The sequence below is a fragment of the Opisthorchis viverrini genome, assembly GCF_000715545.1.
Source record: "Opisthorchis viverrini unplaced genomic scaffold opera_v5_428, whole genome shotgun sequence".
NCBI classification, from domain to species: Eukaryota; Metazoa; Platyhelminthes; class Trematoda; order Opisthorchiida; family Opisthorchiidae; genus Opisthorchis; species Opisthorchis viverrini.
The window spans coordinates 394,834-411,553 of NW_008752071.1; the positions used below are offsets into that span (position 1 = coordinate 394,834).

The 16,720-nt window shown below is 41.5% G+C and overlaps 1 protein-coding gene across 1 annotated transcript in view; it reads left to right on the plus strand.

Moving 5' to 3' along the window:
- T265_15264 (hypothetical protein) overlaps window positions 1-15,026 on the plus strand; it is a gene marked incomplete at both ends in the record, with an annotated part of 45,402 nt that extends 30,376 nt beyond the window's left edge. Inside the window, 2 exons of the mRNA XM_009177327.1 lie at window positions 13,377-13,487; window positions 14,894-15,026. Coding sequence (XP_009175591.1) covers window positions 13,377-13,487; window positions 14,894-15,026 — 244 coding nt within the window. The remainder of the gene's footprint in view (window positions 1-13,376; window positions 13,488-14,893) is intronic.
- Between the last annotated feature and the right edge of the window lie 1,694 nt (window positions 15,027-16,720).

A 16,720-nucleotide genomic window follows, 5' to 3' on the forward strand; every position in this document is an offset into this window, starting at 1 on the left:
AAAATACGAGTAGTCTTCATAACCCAATCAATAAGAAGCCATACTTTGGCAGCCGATCTAAAACGCCATTGGGAGAAATTCATTTATCAACCTGTTGACTTAGACAGCTTTGTCATGATAAATATTATGTGTGTGTATGTCACTGTCCTGAATACTCAACTTCAATTCCTTTAAACATCACCTGTTTCTTTTCTCTTAGAACACGAGGCCATAATAATCGGGTGTGAGATTGCAAAAAAGACGATAAGGGAGTACCAAGAATCAATGTAAACCCGATTCGACGAGCAACTTCCGGTAAGCGGTAGGTATCCATTGGGTTGTATAACTGTCCAGGTTGTGATAATCGCATGTGTGTAGTGGACGCTCGGGCCAGTTAGTCCTGGTTTTTGTTGGTGTTTAAAACTGCTGACAACACAGTGAAATGGACAGGTCATCCATTTGGTTGGGCGTAAATTGCCAACGCGTCCACACAGCGACATTCTCCTTGCGTTATCAGGCCTTTGATTGAGCTTAATCAAGCGGGACGCCATGGAACGGAACGTCCAGGCGTTCTGTTCAATAGCTGGATCCTACATCCGGCTCTGTCTTTTGAGCAACTGAATACAAATTCAATGAGACTGTGTGGAAAGGAAGAAGTAGTTGAGTTCCTTTTGGGTAATATAAACTAGAGCCAAGGATAAAAAACCCCTATGTATTTTGGCTCGTTTCTCTGAAATACACAGGGCATACTAACTCACCTCTTCACTTTCACTCTCACTGTTTTGAGTAAGTGATTAATTTTGGGTTTTAGCTGAGAGTTTCGACTGAACGATTCCAACGAGCTCATCAGGTAGGCACAGTCCCCGAGTTTTTGCCAACCTTATGTTCTACTCGAACCCTAATCGTGTGAAATTAGCGAAATACACTCATTTGCAAGCCGACTTGTTTTCTGGCGGGAAACTGATCTAAAACCCAGCCGGATCTCTCGTCTTTGATGTCCTACATAGTTACTGTTGAAGTTACGGGAAGACGCGCCGACGGTTTGTACGAAGACCATAGGCCAGGCATCAAGAACCGACATCATATCATTTTTGAAAGCTATCCAACCATCTAGAAAAACCGCTGTTTAGAGATGTGTATGCACTTTGTTGATCGGTAAGCAAAGGTGCGTTATTCTGTCTGACTTTTAAGCACCAGCCTAACTCTCTTCAGCGAAACCGTGTAGATGATGTTTCACCAGGTTATTCTGCAACGGTCTTCCAATTTCCCATTTCTGCTTGGTATGGGCATGTATACTTCAGTTATGCTGAAACCACTCGTAATCAGCAGACATAATAGGAAAACAAGTACTTCATTCATTTTGAACTGTTGCGGCTTCATTATGTTGAACGTGTGAACAACAGATGCTTCTTAATGAAAATAGTTCAGTTGATCATATACACTACGCATACGAAGGTTTCACTTGACAGATTATTCATTGGGTTTAGTGTATATTTCGTATGATCTAAGGCAGGCTAGCCTGTAAGCGAATGAAAGTTCCTTTAGCTTAGTCTAATGAGCAGGGGTGCTGCTAATTAGAGCTGTCATTAGCTAGGTCTCCAAGCATTAGGTATTCAAGTGTAAATTCAAATGTGTGAACTGAAATTTCATTGGATATGGCGGTTTTGGTTATATTAGAAAACCGCGAAACAGTGCACACTGTCTCACTAGCACTGTGGAGAAAAGAATGCGAGATCAACATATTTACTTATTAGTGGCAGCAATAAGCTACAATTCGATGTTTATCATCGGGCTTAAAGACCGTAAGCTGCGTTTCGTTTGCACAGTCTGCTCACCAATTTTGGGGTTACCCTACGCCATGTTTACAGCTAGACATAAATGATCATTCTTAAACGTGCCAACCTTATAAAACAAACTCTTATGCTTTCAATCATATAAAAAAATTTGTTAAAATCCCCGCTCCTGTAAAATATGCTGTTCAATCTCACACACCCCCATTGTGATTTACTGATTATCAGATGGAAATTTGAAAGCGATTTACGACTATTACGTTCCCATAAGTACGTTGTAATTTAACTCGCGATTTCTGTAAATTGAGCTGTTTCGATTGCGCTTTCGGTTAAGTTGTTCAAACCATGTTAAAATGTTTTATCTACTTAGGATAATGTTTAATATGTTTGCAAAACAAAATGCTTATTTTTCAAAGTTTTAAGCTGTATAGTGTTGATAATTTTGCTTTGCAAGAAAGCAGTGTAACGTAACACGGGCTACCACTCGTACTGTGTCATGAACAACCTTCACGAGTTACTGTATATTGAACAGCATGCTTGAGGATATTTTTGAAAACTGCGGAAGGTCGAGCTACATGAATGACCAATTTGAACACTGCGTTTTGAAGTAACTATCACTTTGAACTGTGTGTCTGATTTGGAATCAATTTTCCGATTACCAATTGCTTATTTTTCATCACATAAAAATAGGTAGTTTGGAGTGTGAGTAGTTCAGACGTTGTTTAAGTATTTTTTTATCAGTTTCAGTCCTTAGAGTACCGCCAACGTATTATTCCAAAACGGAATCTTTTAGGATGACTGGAGTAAATTTTGAATAAATGGTGCCCTGTAGCCTGAGAAATTCAACCTCCCAAGCTTACTGAATATCGCTTTTAGCATACTACACTCTGAAACAATATAAGAATGCCAGTGGCAACCTGAAACTGCCATTCGATTATTATTGTTAGTGGTGACATTTCGATTTGCTGAACAGGATAATCTGAGACATTTTCTTGTTCTCAGGGCGCCAATACTACTTGCAAATGGTGGAAATAAGGCATCGTTGTCTGTGGCACTTTATGTCGAATACCGTTATTTAAGCACCCTTATCGCCATCATTCGCTTGAGTGCGAGTACGGTCCTTTGAGTATAGTGCGAATGCCATATTAGAACTTTGTAGATGTTTGACATAGTCAAACGGTTTTCAGATCCTAATCAGTTCATTGCATCAATACTCCTGGAAATGTGTTTCTACACCGGCATCCATGAAGCAACCGAGGGTTTTGAGTGATGAATTCGACTCAGTGGCGCGTATCATTCAGTGTTCCATGCTTAAAACGTTTGCAAAGACGCTAACGTACTGACGTTGTTGATTAGGTGGCTGTTGATCTGTTCGCCGAGCTTGGCAATTAGCTTGCAAACGTTTCGTCGTCATTCGAGGAGGCATGATCAGTGCGCAGGTCGGTAGGAAACTCTTCCTTGCCTTGTGGGTTTGTACGGCAGTTGCGGACTTTCCGTTATCTTCTGACGTGATTGGCTACTTTGGGTAACGGTTTTCGTTGGTCCGTTTGTGATGTGTGTTGTGTTTTCTTCTGCGTTCTTTGTGTTATGTGCTTATCCAAACACCTATTTTAGCAGTTTGTTCTACGGCTTTTATTAGAATTACATTGTGGTCCGAACTTCTTGAGCTTCATTAATTGTTTGCACCGCTCTATTTTCTCCAATGTAACGGTTAATTTTTTAGTTTGGCTGGGCGCCTTCTCCAATCAAATTGATGCGTCCATTTCCTGCATTGTGTGCTGTTGCATCGACCTTATTTGGCTTCCTGGGCGATCTTCAGATTATAATTTCTGCAATAAATACTGAAATTGGCGATCCCATTGGTGTCTCTCGTGGTTGTTCAATAAAAACTCCGTCGAACTCGAAATGTGTGATCATACATGAGTAATTGCAGAGGCGTCCTTTCTCTATCGATTCCCCGTTGCTCAATACTTCGGCTACAGTTGTCCTGACCGAATCGAGGTCTCCAGACGTGAATAATGAGCCCACATCAAATGAGATCATTGTTTCGTCCTGATCGATGCTTACGTTTTTCAATTTCTCCAAAAATTGTCCCGCATTGTTGGTTGGGTGTTGAGACCCACCGATGAGGTATTTCAACCTTCTTTATAACTCTTTCGAAAGATTGTAGGTCGCTGTTCTAGGAAGTGATACAATCGGTCGGAGAGGTACCTTTGGGAGACCTTAGAAGCGGGGAGTGTCCGAATCACGAGCTCCTATTCCCCAATATTTTCCTTTTGTGATTTTGTGGAGATCTTGGAGTTACCTTAAGTTCTCATTAATTTTGTTTGCTAGTTTCTTGCTTTGGTCGCATTCTAAGCGGCGATACGTAGTTGTATCGTTAAGTAGTGCCACTGCTTCATTGATGTAACCCAGTTTGTCCGTAATCACCGTTGGGCCTCCCTTGTCTGCGGTAGAATCACGATATTTTCATCCTTCTTCAACTTGTTAATTGCTTCTTTTCTTTGCCAAGGTACATATTGATTGGTTTGTTGCGCTTGATGCCTGGAACGACATTTTGACAAAGTCACTGCTAAGTGATTCCAAAAGATTTCATCATTGCTTTTAGGCTGGCTAAATACTCCAGGCTTGCCGCGTCTTTGAAGTCAAAATTCTGCCCTTTGATGAGAAATGTTTCTTCAGCTTCCGTCATTGCATTGACTTCTTACCCAGGTTTCATTGTGATTACTTTCACACTCCAGATTCTCAATCAGTCTTGAGAATTTTCCATCTAATTTAGCCTTCTTGTTTTTACCAATTTATGCAACTCTTCCTTCTATTGCCATGCTGAGTTGCTCCGTGAGATCTGATCCTATTGTCCTCAAGCAGACCTGCGCGGGTCACTGGCAATTCTGTCGTAATTTTTAGAGCGGTTGTGAGTGTCTGTAATCATGAGTCTGATCATTGGTCGACCAATCTAGCTAGGTAATATCCAAGCTGCTGGATGGTTTACTGCCAGTTGATATGTTACCTTATTGAGGGGACGCATTTACGCAGGCATTCATGGAGGAAACAGAGCCTACATTTTTGGGTCAATCAAGAGAATGCCAGAACCGCAGAGCTTTGAGTTGCAAATGTATTAGACTGGCTACTCATAAGAGAAGCAGGAAAGCCCCATTCAAATGGACCCATTTATTTGATTGGAAGGGGCGCCCAACCAAAGCGAGTGGAGGGACTCTAACCGTTACAGTGGAGAAAATAGAACGGTGCAAACAACCAATGAAACTCGGGAAGTTCGGACCACAACGCGATGCTACTCAAAACCATAGAATAAACTACGGAAATAGATGTTTGGATAAGCAATCGACACAAAGAACGCAGAAAACAATGCAACAAAGATCAGCAACGGACGAAACAGATTCGTGAAAATTGTTACCCAAGGCAGCCAGTCACGTCAGAAGATAGCAAGTAGTTCTCAAATGCTATATAAGCACACGCAGAGAAAGAAGAACTACCCACCGAACTGCGCACTGATAATATCTCCCCGAATGACGATGTAACGTTTGCAAGCCACTTGCCAATTTGGGCAACTTAGATGTGCAAATTGGTTTTTATCAGGTAACAATGAATTTTTGCAGCTAACTCACAGTGTGGGTTAAATCATATGCTTTCTCACTCTCAGGTTCATCTTAATGGATGTTGTGTTCTTAAGAAGCTGAAGAAATGGTATCCTGCTTCTGGTCAGAAAATATTTGGTGGGCATTTATATCGTTTTTTATTGACCAACCAGACGCGAAATTCCTTGATCGATGTGGAGGAACACATGTTTTGTTAGACTGTATTCACCGGACGTGCAATTTTTTACAAAAATATGAACATCAATAAAAATTTGGATACTTCTCCTGGGAGGCATATGGATACAATGTTATGAGTAGTGTTTACGGTAACTACTTAACGGAATATTACTTTGCCACTTTCGAATGTGTGAAGAACTATGTTGCTTCCAGATATACGTAATTGCGCTGCTGCTGTGTAACTGGCACTAATGCTACTTTATCACTATGCGTGAAGTGCTATGTGTGAAGTACTATTCATAATTACTCAAGTTTTCGTAAGGTTTCATCTGCTTCAATGCATTACAAGGATGAGCTCTAAGCACTTACCCTGTAAGATGCAGTACCTGTCGGCTATGCTTCTATCAGCTTGCTCAAATAATAGATTTTAAAGGGCACCCCTCTACTTTATCAGTCATGTAACTACCAGACAGTGAAATGTGTGTGCATAGTGGATACACATCTGTCTCCGTGGATCTCTCTTTCATCAACTACAACACTTGATTTGATTTGTTATCCTTTGAAACTCACTTCTATGCGAAGTAACTATTCAGTTTACATTTTAACTTGATTTTACTACATCAAAATTACGTTGGGGTTCATTGATTTATTTTCTTTATGCTTCCTCCACAAAAGCTGACCATCAGCGTGATGGGGGTGATGCTAATCAGCATGTACTTGTATCACCCGGTCAGACAAATGAACAGTTAGCTCGGAAAGAATTGTGCCAAACCGTCGAAAAACTTCCTGAATCATCGGTCAATATGTTGCAGTGTCCCTTTTGTCAAAATAACTTCATATCTACTCCATACTTTTGGCGTCACTTGGAAACGGAGTTAGAAAGTCGGGAATGCAAATGCCCATTTTGTGATTTTCAAGCCAGCAGTCCCAGTTGTCTGGTACACCATCTGTGCGGAAGTCACATGGAGTCAATGTCCGTTCTTGAACAACCGAATTTTTCTCAGCCTGGAGACCCAGTGAAATATATGTGTAGCGTCTGTCAAAAACACTTTCCCTCAAGCAGCAAATTAGAAGTCCACAATCGCGTGCATACAGGAGAGCGGCCATTTGCGTGTTCCAACTGCGGGATGTGTTTCACAACCCGCGGGAACTGCAAAGTTCATTGCGAAGTGTGTGGGAGTGTTTGAAGTTTGAGTATCGGTGGTTGTATTCCTTTGAATGATTTCAAAACGAGACTGGGAACCTGGTTTTCTTTATTGTTATTGTAAGAAGAAAACTGTACCAAAATTAACCTCGCTTTTATCCCTATCAACTGAGACCAGCGTACCGCAACGTTGAAAGCTCGGTTTGGTTAAATACGCGCAAATCAAATTGCTCTTGGTGTATGTGTCGAGCTTGGGAATTTGCATACAGTCACTTATTGCCTTTCGGTGGATTGATGATGTCTTCTTAACAAAGGGTTTGAGAAGTTGTAGCAAAATTTGGCGAACATATCCACAACCATCTGATCTACACTGAAACATGAACTTTTATGGAGCGTAGGCTGCCATCAACGACAATATACATACATCAATGTGAAGCCCTACTTTTGTGAGAATGGTTTATTGACATCACATAGCAATACATGTGATGGCTCTTACAATGATGAAAATAAGCGCCGCAGACCAAAGCGTCTGCCATTTTGCGAATTTCCGACAGTTCTGTGATCCAACACTCCCGGTTGGAGAGTCTGATGGCATCAATAAATGACTAAAATATCGACCGTGATATTTTGCAGTATGCACACACTGGTTTTTAAGGAGGATTGAGGGCTTCTCCACCGCATCACACTGACAAAATACATTTTGTCCCTGGCTGCACGCCACTGGTGTTTTATCAACATCTAAGGAGATTCCGCCGATTAATTACAGCATTCTCGATCCATCTAACAAATGGTCAGATAAGAGTTACGAAAGACAGTACCCATCGAAAATTGCTGTACAGGACAGCATTTATCCATTACACCACAAAGCAACGCTTCAAGCAGTCAAACAAATATAAACAAATCCGATTGCTGACGGTTCTACCGCTCACATTTTTTATCAGTGATCGAACTAGAAGAACATGCTCGAATTCAGTGAAATATTTACATTGGAATGATGTCCAAACCAGCAGATTATTCGCCATCATTAACGGTTCTAGAACACAGGTTGTCATCGAAGCAATTTAAATCCATAGCCGGTAGTTGAGTTAAAATATTCTCTCGCTGGTCAGAAGTAGAACCGATTTGATCCTCTCAAGAAATATAGGTCTGAAATCTGCATACAAATCAAAGAAACATTTTCTCACAAACGACGGAAGTATTTCTTGTGCGAAGTTCACACTTGATGAGCCAACCATGTTGTAAATGTGTAAAGTGAATATCGTGTGTGAATGATCATAGCAGCTACTTTACGCCGGAATTAGTTTCGAAGTTGACCGGCCGCACGTTTTCGAACGCAAAGTGTTCCAACTGCCCACCGAAAGTCTTTGCGTGAATGTTTTGCAGTACAGAATGCGGACACCTCCAACAAGGTTGAAACGATGTTGTTAGTCCGAGAAGATTTCAGAATCTGGAGTTTGCATTTCCTCGGGAATTCGATGCAAATTTGTACTGCAAAGCCATTGCCTTGTTTCAATTGAGAATCGTCGGCATTTCACATCACGAATAAACCCCAGGGTACTTCTAAACCAAGGCATCGTTGAGAACACAGGTTATAATTGAAGCAATTTTGATCCAGTCAGAATCAGTGATTACACCTTCTGAAGAAACTGAAAACTTTTTACGAAGTATCCACAAAGGTTGCTACTAACGGATCAGAATATCAAGCAAGTAACCGAGATAAGAATAGTTGCTTAATTCTCCGGGTTGTTGTCACTGTGTTCTTGTGAGGACTCTATGAATTGAACAGGTTCCATGATTCTCTAGGCAGTTTAACCTACCACAACGAATTTCAAGATCTGGCGTGATCAAGCATGTTTGTTTGTTGTAACGGGTAACTCTCTAAATGGCACCTAGATTGCGCCTCGTATGTAACTTACAAGTTCTTTGATATTCTTTTTAACCTCGAGATAAGCGTGACCGAAGTGCAATCACAACCATTTCAATTCCGATCGAGAATGTCTTCTGCTGTGCCGAAAGAAAAAAAAAACCAACTGGTCACCGCTATTGACAGGTTAGTGAAGCATTATTGGGACGCATTAATTCTCCTGGGATTCTTCTTCTGTTATTTGTTCAACCGGTTTATTCAGCTTGTCTTAGGTATCCTATGTATATCCGTTGAGATCCTGGTTTGTTAATTGTTTGTCAACTGCAGATGAAGCAAAGCTATTCCGATGACATCAAATTTTATTCTTAAATTAATTTCCTCGTGTTGCTCAAACGCCAGCGAACGCAAACTTTGATTGTATTATTTGAATAAGGGAAAAATATCCCGTTTCGACTTTTTAATCGTGCAGAGTTACGGTGCTGCGTGATTAGCGGGTCTATTTGCCCCGTAAGCTGAGATATGTTTATCTTTTGACACCTGAAAACAATGAGGCGGTGTAGGATTTTGCCCAATTCGACATATTTGGCTCAAATGAAATGTATGAAATCGAGGATTTATCACTCACATCCTGTCACGGTTTACTTGAAAGTAAGCGGTCTCATCCAAAACCCTTTAAGCATAGCTAAAAATAGGTCCACATAAATTCGGATGTACTATACCAAAACGTACGTTGTTGAAATGCCATAATTTGTGACAGGTCTTTGACAAATAAATCGCTCCCCGAGTTCTGCAGGACGCTTGGGCGGAACTTGAGCACTTGAATGCATTTCAGGTGCACCTTCGTAATTACTTGGGTGATGTAACTCAGGATTAAATAAAACAAAACAACATGCCAAAGTGGAGCTCTATTACAGCCGTTCGTAGAACTATATAGAAGTCGTGCCAAGCATTACCTGTGCGAACAAGTCATAAATTTCGCCCGCTACTTTGAAGAGTACAGCCCAATATATTTTATCGGCTTTTGTTTGAAATAATAATCATGATAATGATAACGAGAATATGGATGAGTGGCACGTTCATTGAAAAAATTCGAACCCTTCTTACAGATGACTGATTCAGAAAACCTCAGAGGTGAAACATGGGAGCGGTATATCCATCTACCATCTACTCACTAATAAAGCTTTTTTGGATGGTTCGCTTTTACTTTTCAGTTGATTTTCTGTTGTTGGAAGATCTGTTCACGTGAGAGTCAATCCACCCTCGCACCATGTGCATTCTACCTAGCTGGACGTGCTTACTGTCTCATGTCTGACAAGCATATGTGGACTGATTTATTGTGAGTAACGTTCTTCGGCTGGTCTTCTGTTTGGAGATTTCGGGTGTGTTTGTCACATCTCTCTAATTTTCGGCCGAATGTGAGAATCTACGTCCTGGCATCCTTTTGGTAACCTTATTACTTTCCAATAGAGTGGTCTGCATTGTGTTTGTCTGAGGTGAGTAATGTGAGTTACCGAATACTGTACAACGCTCAGTTAACTCATATCTCCATGCAGTAATGTGTTGCCCCAGAATCACAAGGTACTGGATGCATAGAAACAAATGTGGAGCGACCAGTCTCACCAAAAAACCTCAAAATATGGCTAGCCGCATTTAACGAGTTTTGCCGTACTGTGTGTAAAATGCTCGGAGAAAATCCCTCTTGAATTTTCGACTAGAGAGAAAATGCTAAGGTTTAGCGCATTCCAACGGAGAGTTTTGAATCCGACGTCAATGATGTGGACAAGTCCTCTTGGTAAAGGAATATTTGAGATACTGAAACGAAAAGCGGAAGGACTCTATAAGATTCAGATCCAAACAGTTTGCAAGGCGACAGGATCTGTGACTATCAACAATAGCATTGCTTTTTATCTGACTGCAGCTGACCAATGAACACAGTGCAGAAAAACAGTTTCTTCGACAAGATTGGTTTTATCGCGCGATTGCACGAGTGTTTTTGATACTCGGGTGTGGTATGTCCGGGCAAAAGGGAAACGGATACAACGGTTAACGAACTCTCATTAAATCGATGTTTTGGCAATTTGGAGGATCCAGTAGGTGTCATATAACGCATTTGAAGTTAATAAACCACATAAGCTTCCCTATTCTTATCTTGACATTCTCAAAATTCAGAATTTCGTCGGTAGAGTTCCGATTTTTCGCTGGTATATATATATATATATATATAAAGTACGCTCGTTTGCCTCACTATGAAGTGCAAGTTGTGCTCGTGTGCTGGTTGCTCATGTGTTGGTGACATGTTGCTACTTACTATACAGAAACCATACAAGGAAGTTGATACTGTGTGCATCGGCTGACGTAAACCTCTGCCTGCACCATTTTGCTGCTTAGAGGAGGATACACGACTAGTACGGGAAGAACTAGTAGTGTTTACCGCGCACCTGAAATGCGCATGGACTACAGGTGACAGTCTTGTGTAGTCACTTGTGCGCTACTTGGAAAATTTAAGGTGGATTTGGAGTCTTCTGTCCGGAAATCCAAGAGTCTGGTCGCCTGACGCAATTAACCAGATGGTTCATGTCAGAATTCACGTTCATTCATCTCAAGCGATCCACTGGAACACAGAATCGGTTTCATGTTCACTACGGGGTTCGCGAAGTAAACCAATTACAGTGTAGGATTTTCGGCGTGAAAAATAAACAACTGAAGTTTATGTTCACTTTTCGGAGAGTCGATGCGAACAAATTAAATTGCATAATGTCATGCATCTACTACAGGTACAAATATGAGCGGTTCGAGAACCGAGTTTATGTACGGAGGCATCAGAATTTACCCACCACACCTTCTCGTGGCAGACATCTAATGCAACTCATTCGGAATGTATCTGGTTTCCGAGGATTTTATTTGTTGTCAAGGGTCGAAGTACCCTGTATTCCAGATATGGCCTAAGGACGACATCTGTGTTTGCATGCCAAAATTATTAAGACGTTACAAAACTTGGTCCATATCAGTTTATTTATTCACCACGTTATTCACTTATCATTGACTTTATTCGACTCAAGCCGATGCTCGAATTTAAGCTTACGTACGAATGTGAGAAAATATTACGACAATATTCACAAATCCGCCTAACTCGGATTTTCTTTTCTCATGAACATGTGTGCAAGAAGTCTGTAAGCAAATAATCACGTTAATATATGCGTGCTTAGCAGTAGCGGAGTACTGCGGTCAACTCGCAATCCTCGCCTAGGAACGTTCAGTGAGAAACCGAGCATCACATGGTAACGCGAGTGAAAGTGTCTGCGGTTGAATGAGTGTTTTGGGATGTTTGTTCGTTTTTTTGTTTTAATAAGGCCTCGCATTTACAATAAATTTTTTTATCAACTGCAACGCACAGATTTCACGAAAGGCATGGTCATCCTAATAGTTTGGTTTTTTGCGCGTATTGGTCCCAGTAAAACTCGTTTTACCATACATGAGTATGGATAGTTCGGATGAAATATCTTTGACTGATATCATGAGATATTTGATGTCATAATGTAAAACATCGCATGGCATCAAAGTTTTAAGTACGTGCCAAACCGTAGCGTGTACCATGTGATCTAATTGTTGGCCGTTTTATACCTTATCTTTCCGTATATTATTTGTTGATAAACAGAGCGATCTTAAAGGTAGTTCTACCTCCCAACATTGTGCACACATCGAGCAACAACTTCTTTGAGTGCAATTAGCAGAAACCACACATACAATGGAACGTCACATCTGGTGTCTCCATTTTACCGTCTCATGCGATATCCTAGTTTGTCAGGCTTGTGTTTGGAGGTGTGGGTTTTGTTGAGGCTGAAGGACATAAGTTGATATTTATTTCGCCAAAGATCAATTGTGTTCACATGGCTGATGGTTACTGACCATTGAACGGGCTTTCGTGCTTGGTGTGCCAGATTTGCGGGAGATTCTGCACAGCGAATTTCCGCCCAGGTATGTCTTGCAGTGCGGTGTTATGAATTGCTTCAAAAATACCCTGTACCATTGTCAGGGCATTCAGTGTGGTTTCTTTCCTCCATTCTATTTTTTGCAATTAATGATATTCTAGCATGGTAAGCATGCAATTCTCTGGTTTCCAAAAATCCCTGTTTGTAATTTTTCGTGGGCACAGCTTACATATCTGACGCCATAATCGGTTAACTGTATTTGGTAAACCTCGTTCGCAGTGATCGTCTTCAGGTGTGTTAGTGCGAAGTAGGGACCAGATCTAATCACTGAAAAGCCTAATTCGATACCAAACACAGAAATCATTAAAGGTGCCTTTTACATCTCTTCACTACGTAATGAGAAAACAATTTTAGTCGTGCTTTCAATAAACCACTGGGAAGTTAGCTACACAGAGCCTCTGACAGTCAAGCGTGAATGCTGCGTAAGAGACTTACTCATTTTCAGATCGTCAGTTTGATGACTTACGCATGCCCTTCTACTTCCATGGAACCATGCACCTTTCGGCCTAGCTGACGAGAGCCTCATTGTGCTTTTGATCTCAACATAAATTTGACCACATGATAAATCTTTTGATTTCGTTTATTTTTACCCAGTGGGCTATGTTGACTATGCTTCGAATACTCGCTCCCATCTATCCAGGAAAATTGCCGCAGTCAGTGCATGCTGTTGAATTTGATTGTGGCCTATAGCCTGCCATGACGCGCCGAGTGTAAAGCCCATATTTTTTGGGACTAATTTACTTCAGCAAACACCGAATATCCTCAAAGACACTAAATGTGGAGCCGTTTAGGCGTCAGAGACTGCATTGGTACTTGTTGAGTTTTGTTGTTTTTCAGGAGTACGGATGAAACCAATTTGGACTGCACGCAAAGTATTCCGTTCCCTCCCCCTTCCAAAGATACGCTAGCCCTGACAGTTAGCGCTGGATGGCCAATTCAACAGCCAATGTGAGTCCAATGTGCCAAATTCTCGCGCGACATTACACGAGCCAATTTTCATTCCTGAGCCGCGGGGAAATAATTTGCGCCTCGCCTGAATCTGCTGGGTGGAAAATGAATGACTTGTTTGAGTGAGTCCATAGAACAACCTGCACAGTAGCATACGACAAACGCCATAACTAGACACCGCAGTTAATAACGCACTCGCGCAAACAGTGTAAATTCTTCTGTAAACATGTAAACACGAGATTAAGTTTGAAGTCCCAAATCCATGCATCAAAATTTCTAATACTAGAAAGAAGTCAAAACGACGCCCCAACAGAAAGCCAGTATCTTCACTCATAACATCCAAGATTATATTTGGCAACAGAGTGAAGAAGCGGGCCTGTGGGCGTACTCTCGTTTCATTTTGTAAGAATTTCGAAGTTTGGGATTCGGTAGATTCATCTGCCAATGCGAGATTTAGAGTTTGGACACGTTTTGTGAAGTTTTGGGATCTAATTATTTCATAATTACTGTCCACGGTTCTCCACCATCGACTGAATCGATGGATCGCTATAAATCTTCGAAGATGGCATGGAGCAACTAGTCACATTCGTGAGATTTTACCAAAGCCATTGTGCAGCGATTGCCAGGTCCACTGAGCTGCATTCAGCATAAAACCCAGCGCTCTTTGAAGGGACATGCTTTAGTTCCTACTGCTGAGGGAACTGCGCCAGGAGGTTATACGGGCAGCGCAGATTCCCAATACTGTAATTTTTGAGCGGAGTCTTACTCACATTTTCCCTGCTTGGTGGTAGGTTTTGGGGATTCCTGAATAGGAGTAGAAGTTTCTCCTTCGGTCAAGTGGTAATAACCAGTTGAAGTAATCCTTTTTTCGTAGTTAGCCCACAAGGCATGTATATATCTGGTAGAAGCAGGCCTTATCCAGCCATAATACAGTTCCGCAATGACACATCTCTTTGATTATCGGAATAAGGTCCGGGGACCGTTTCGTATCTTGCTAAGGCAGTCTGATAACTGCAGCTCTGTCGAGGCCAAACGTTGATTCAACAATAAGTTGTGATACACCCAAAATCCCTTCATGTATCAGTGTCATAAATAAATACTGAAAACAATTGTTTGATAATTGGCCAAGATATTGCCTCCACCACGCGTAAAATTCATTGCGGTGCCAGTCTAGTAGCAGAGTCTTGGTTGATCCACTTTGTCTCATTTACTACTCACCACTGATGTGGCCAAGCTACCGATTCACGTCAGTTCAAGCATCATCCATCTGAGATTTCCCGATCTCCCTGTCATGATGTAAAAGACATTTGGCGAATACCTGGCCCAGTGAAAGCATCTCGACAATTTTGAAACCTATCGATGGATAGTATCCGCCTCAATCCAAAAACTATGTTTGTTGTCTTCAGTGAAGCCAGTGTTGGAACGTATACACTGTTCGCAGCCACAGTGGATCGGCTTGCTATTCCATCCGGAGTGGAGCACGATTTGAGTGGACTCAACAGGCTTCAAGGTCCAAAAATGTTCGATGCGGTCGTGTGGGGTAAATTCGGCACTGTCCTTCTAACTAGTAACTGATTTATAAGATTTTACATCGTGATCCACCTTCTCAAAGACTTTTGAATGGTAGGCCCCTTTCCGTTCCCTTCTCCGATATGGCTCCCATAACTCTTTAATTTCTACTCAGTGGGAGCGGTTCGCCGTACGAGTCAGTTGACTTGGTTGTCAGTCCGATCCCACAGTTATAGGTCACCTTGAAGAACCTGAGTGCTTCCGACCAGCCTGCAAAGAAACGAGCACAACAGGTGCAGGCATACGAATCCCACAGGTGAAGTTTGAAAATAGATGTGCAGACTCAAGAGTCTGTGCTTCACACTGGCCAAATAGCCTCAACAATCGATACGATAGTTCTGCTAGTACTTCGCACGAACTTGGTCACGGTCAGCCACGTAAGGGGGTAACACCAATCCATTTATTAGTCTTGCTAACCCAACACCAATCCATTTATTAGTCTCCCCTTGCTAACCCAATGGTTATTCTTTGGGCCTATTGAATAACGGAAAATTGAATTCGATGGTCATGCCTCAATCACCTCAGCACCTGGCGGAACAAGTCAAAGCGTGCAGCAACCCTGTCAATTATGAATGATTGCAAGGAGCTACCGGCCACCCGACATGATATCTATCACTAACAGTGAATGGGAAGCACAAGACATAAGCTACGGTGTTTCGAGACGGTTTGTACCTTACCCATGAGGACCTATTCGGACAGCGTCAGAGGACGATAACAAAAATGATACTGAACCAGCTGCTCAACCACAACAACTTTTCGGTTGCTAGTTGCAACGTCGCCCAAAAAACACGAGTAATGAGATACTAACGCACTGCCTAGTCATGTCACGTAGAAGCCAGATGCTGAGTTTATATTTGATTCATAGTCTAAGCTTAAGCCAATTTTCTCTTTAACTTCTGCTTAAACAAAATTGCAATCAGTTGGGTGATTTGGTTGAGTGAATTGCCATGCGGACCGTAAATTTTGGTTGTAGGTTTTCGAGAAATGACAATAACCTGTCATGTTGGAGCAGAATCCATCTTATATCTACCTATCTATCTAGTATACTTTACTATCCGTCTACTTTACAGTTTATCGTTTGTACAGTCCTAACTAACCATCTGGCTTTACTCCTGAAACCGTTCCATGTGGCCATTATTCCGCAAGGCAAAATTGCAGGTTTGTCCTCTTTCGATCCCGTTTTATCATAACTTTATCATAATTGATATTCGAACACTGAAGTTTCACATCTGGAGGGTAAGTGGAGAAAATTTTCTCAATGGTTTCTTGTTCTACCAACCCTTAAAGGTCTTTTTTCGACGTGCCAGTCATCAGTGAAAGATGAAAATTTGTCATTACAAACATTTGCCAATCACATGTAGGCTTCTGGAATATCTGAGGCAAGTATTTGGACGAGAAAATCATGACAAAGGCAGACACATCTTATGCTTCCAGTTTCCGAATATATACGTGAATGAGTGATTGGACCGGATGCTTATAGCACCTGGATGGTTGTAACAGGATGCACTGCTCGTTTCCATTTGTCGTCAACGCAACATTTCTTGGCACAAGCAGAGATTAACAAAGACTTCATCTTCCTGAGAAATAAAACGGCATCCTCCGGATATCTATTGGATGTCTTGAAGCGGTCACGATGAAGTAGACTGAAAATTGTACTGGCTTTT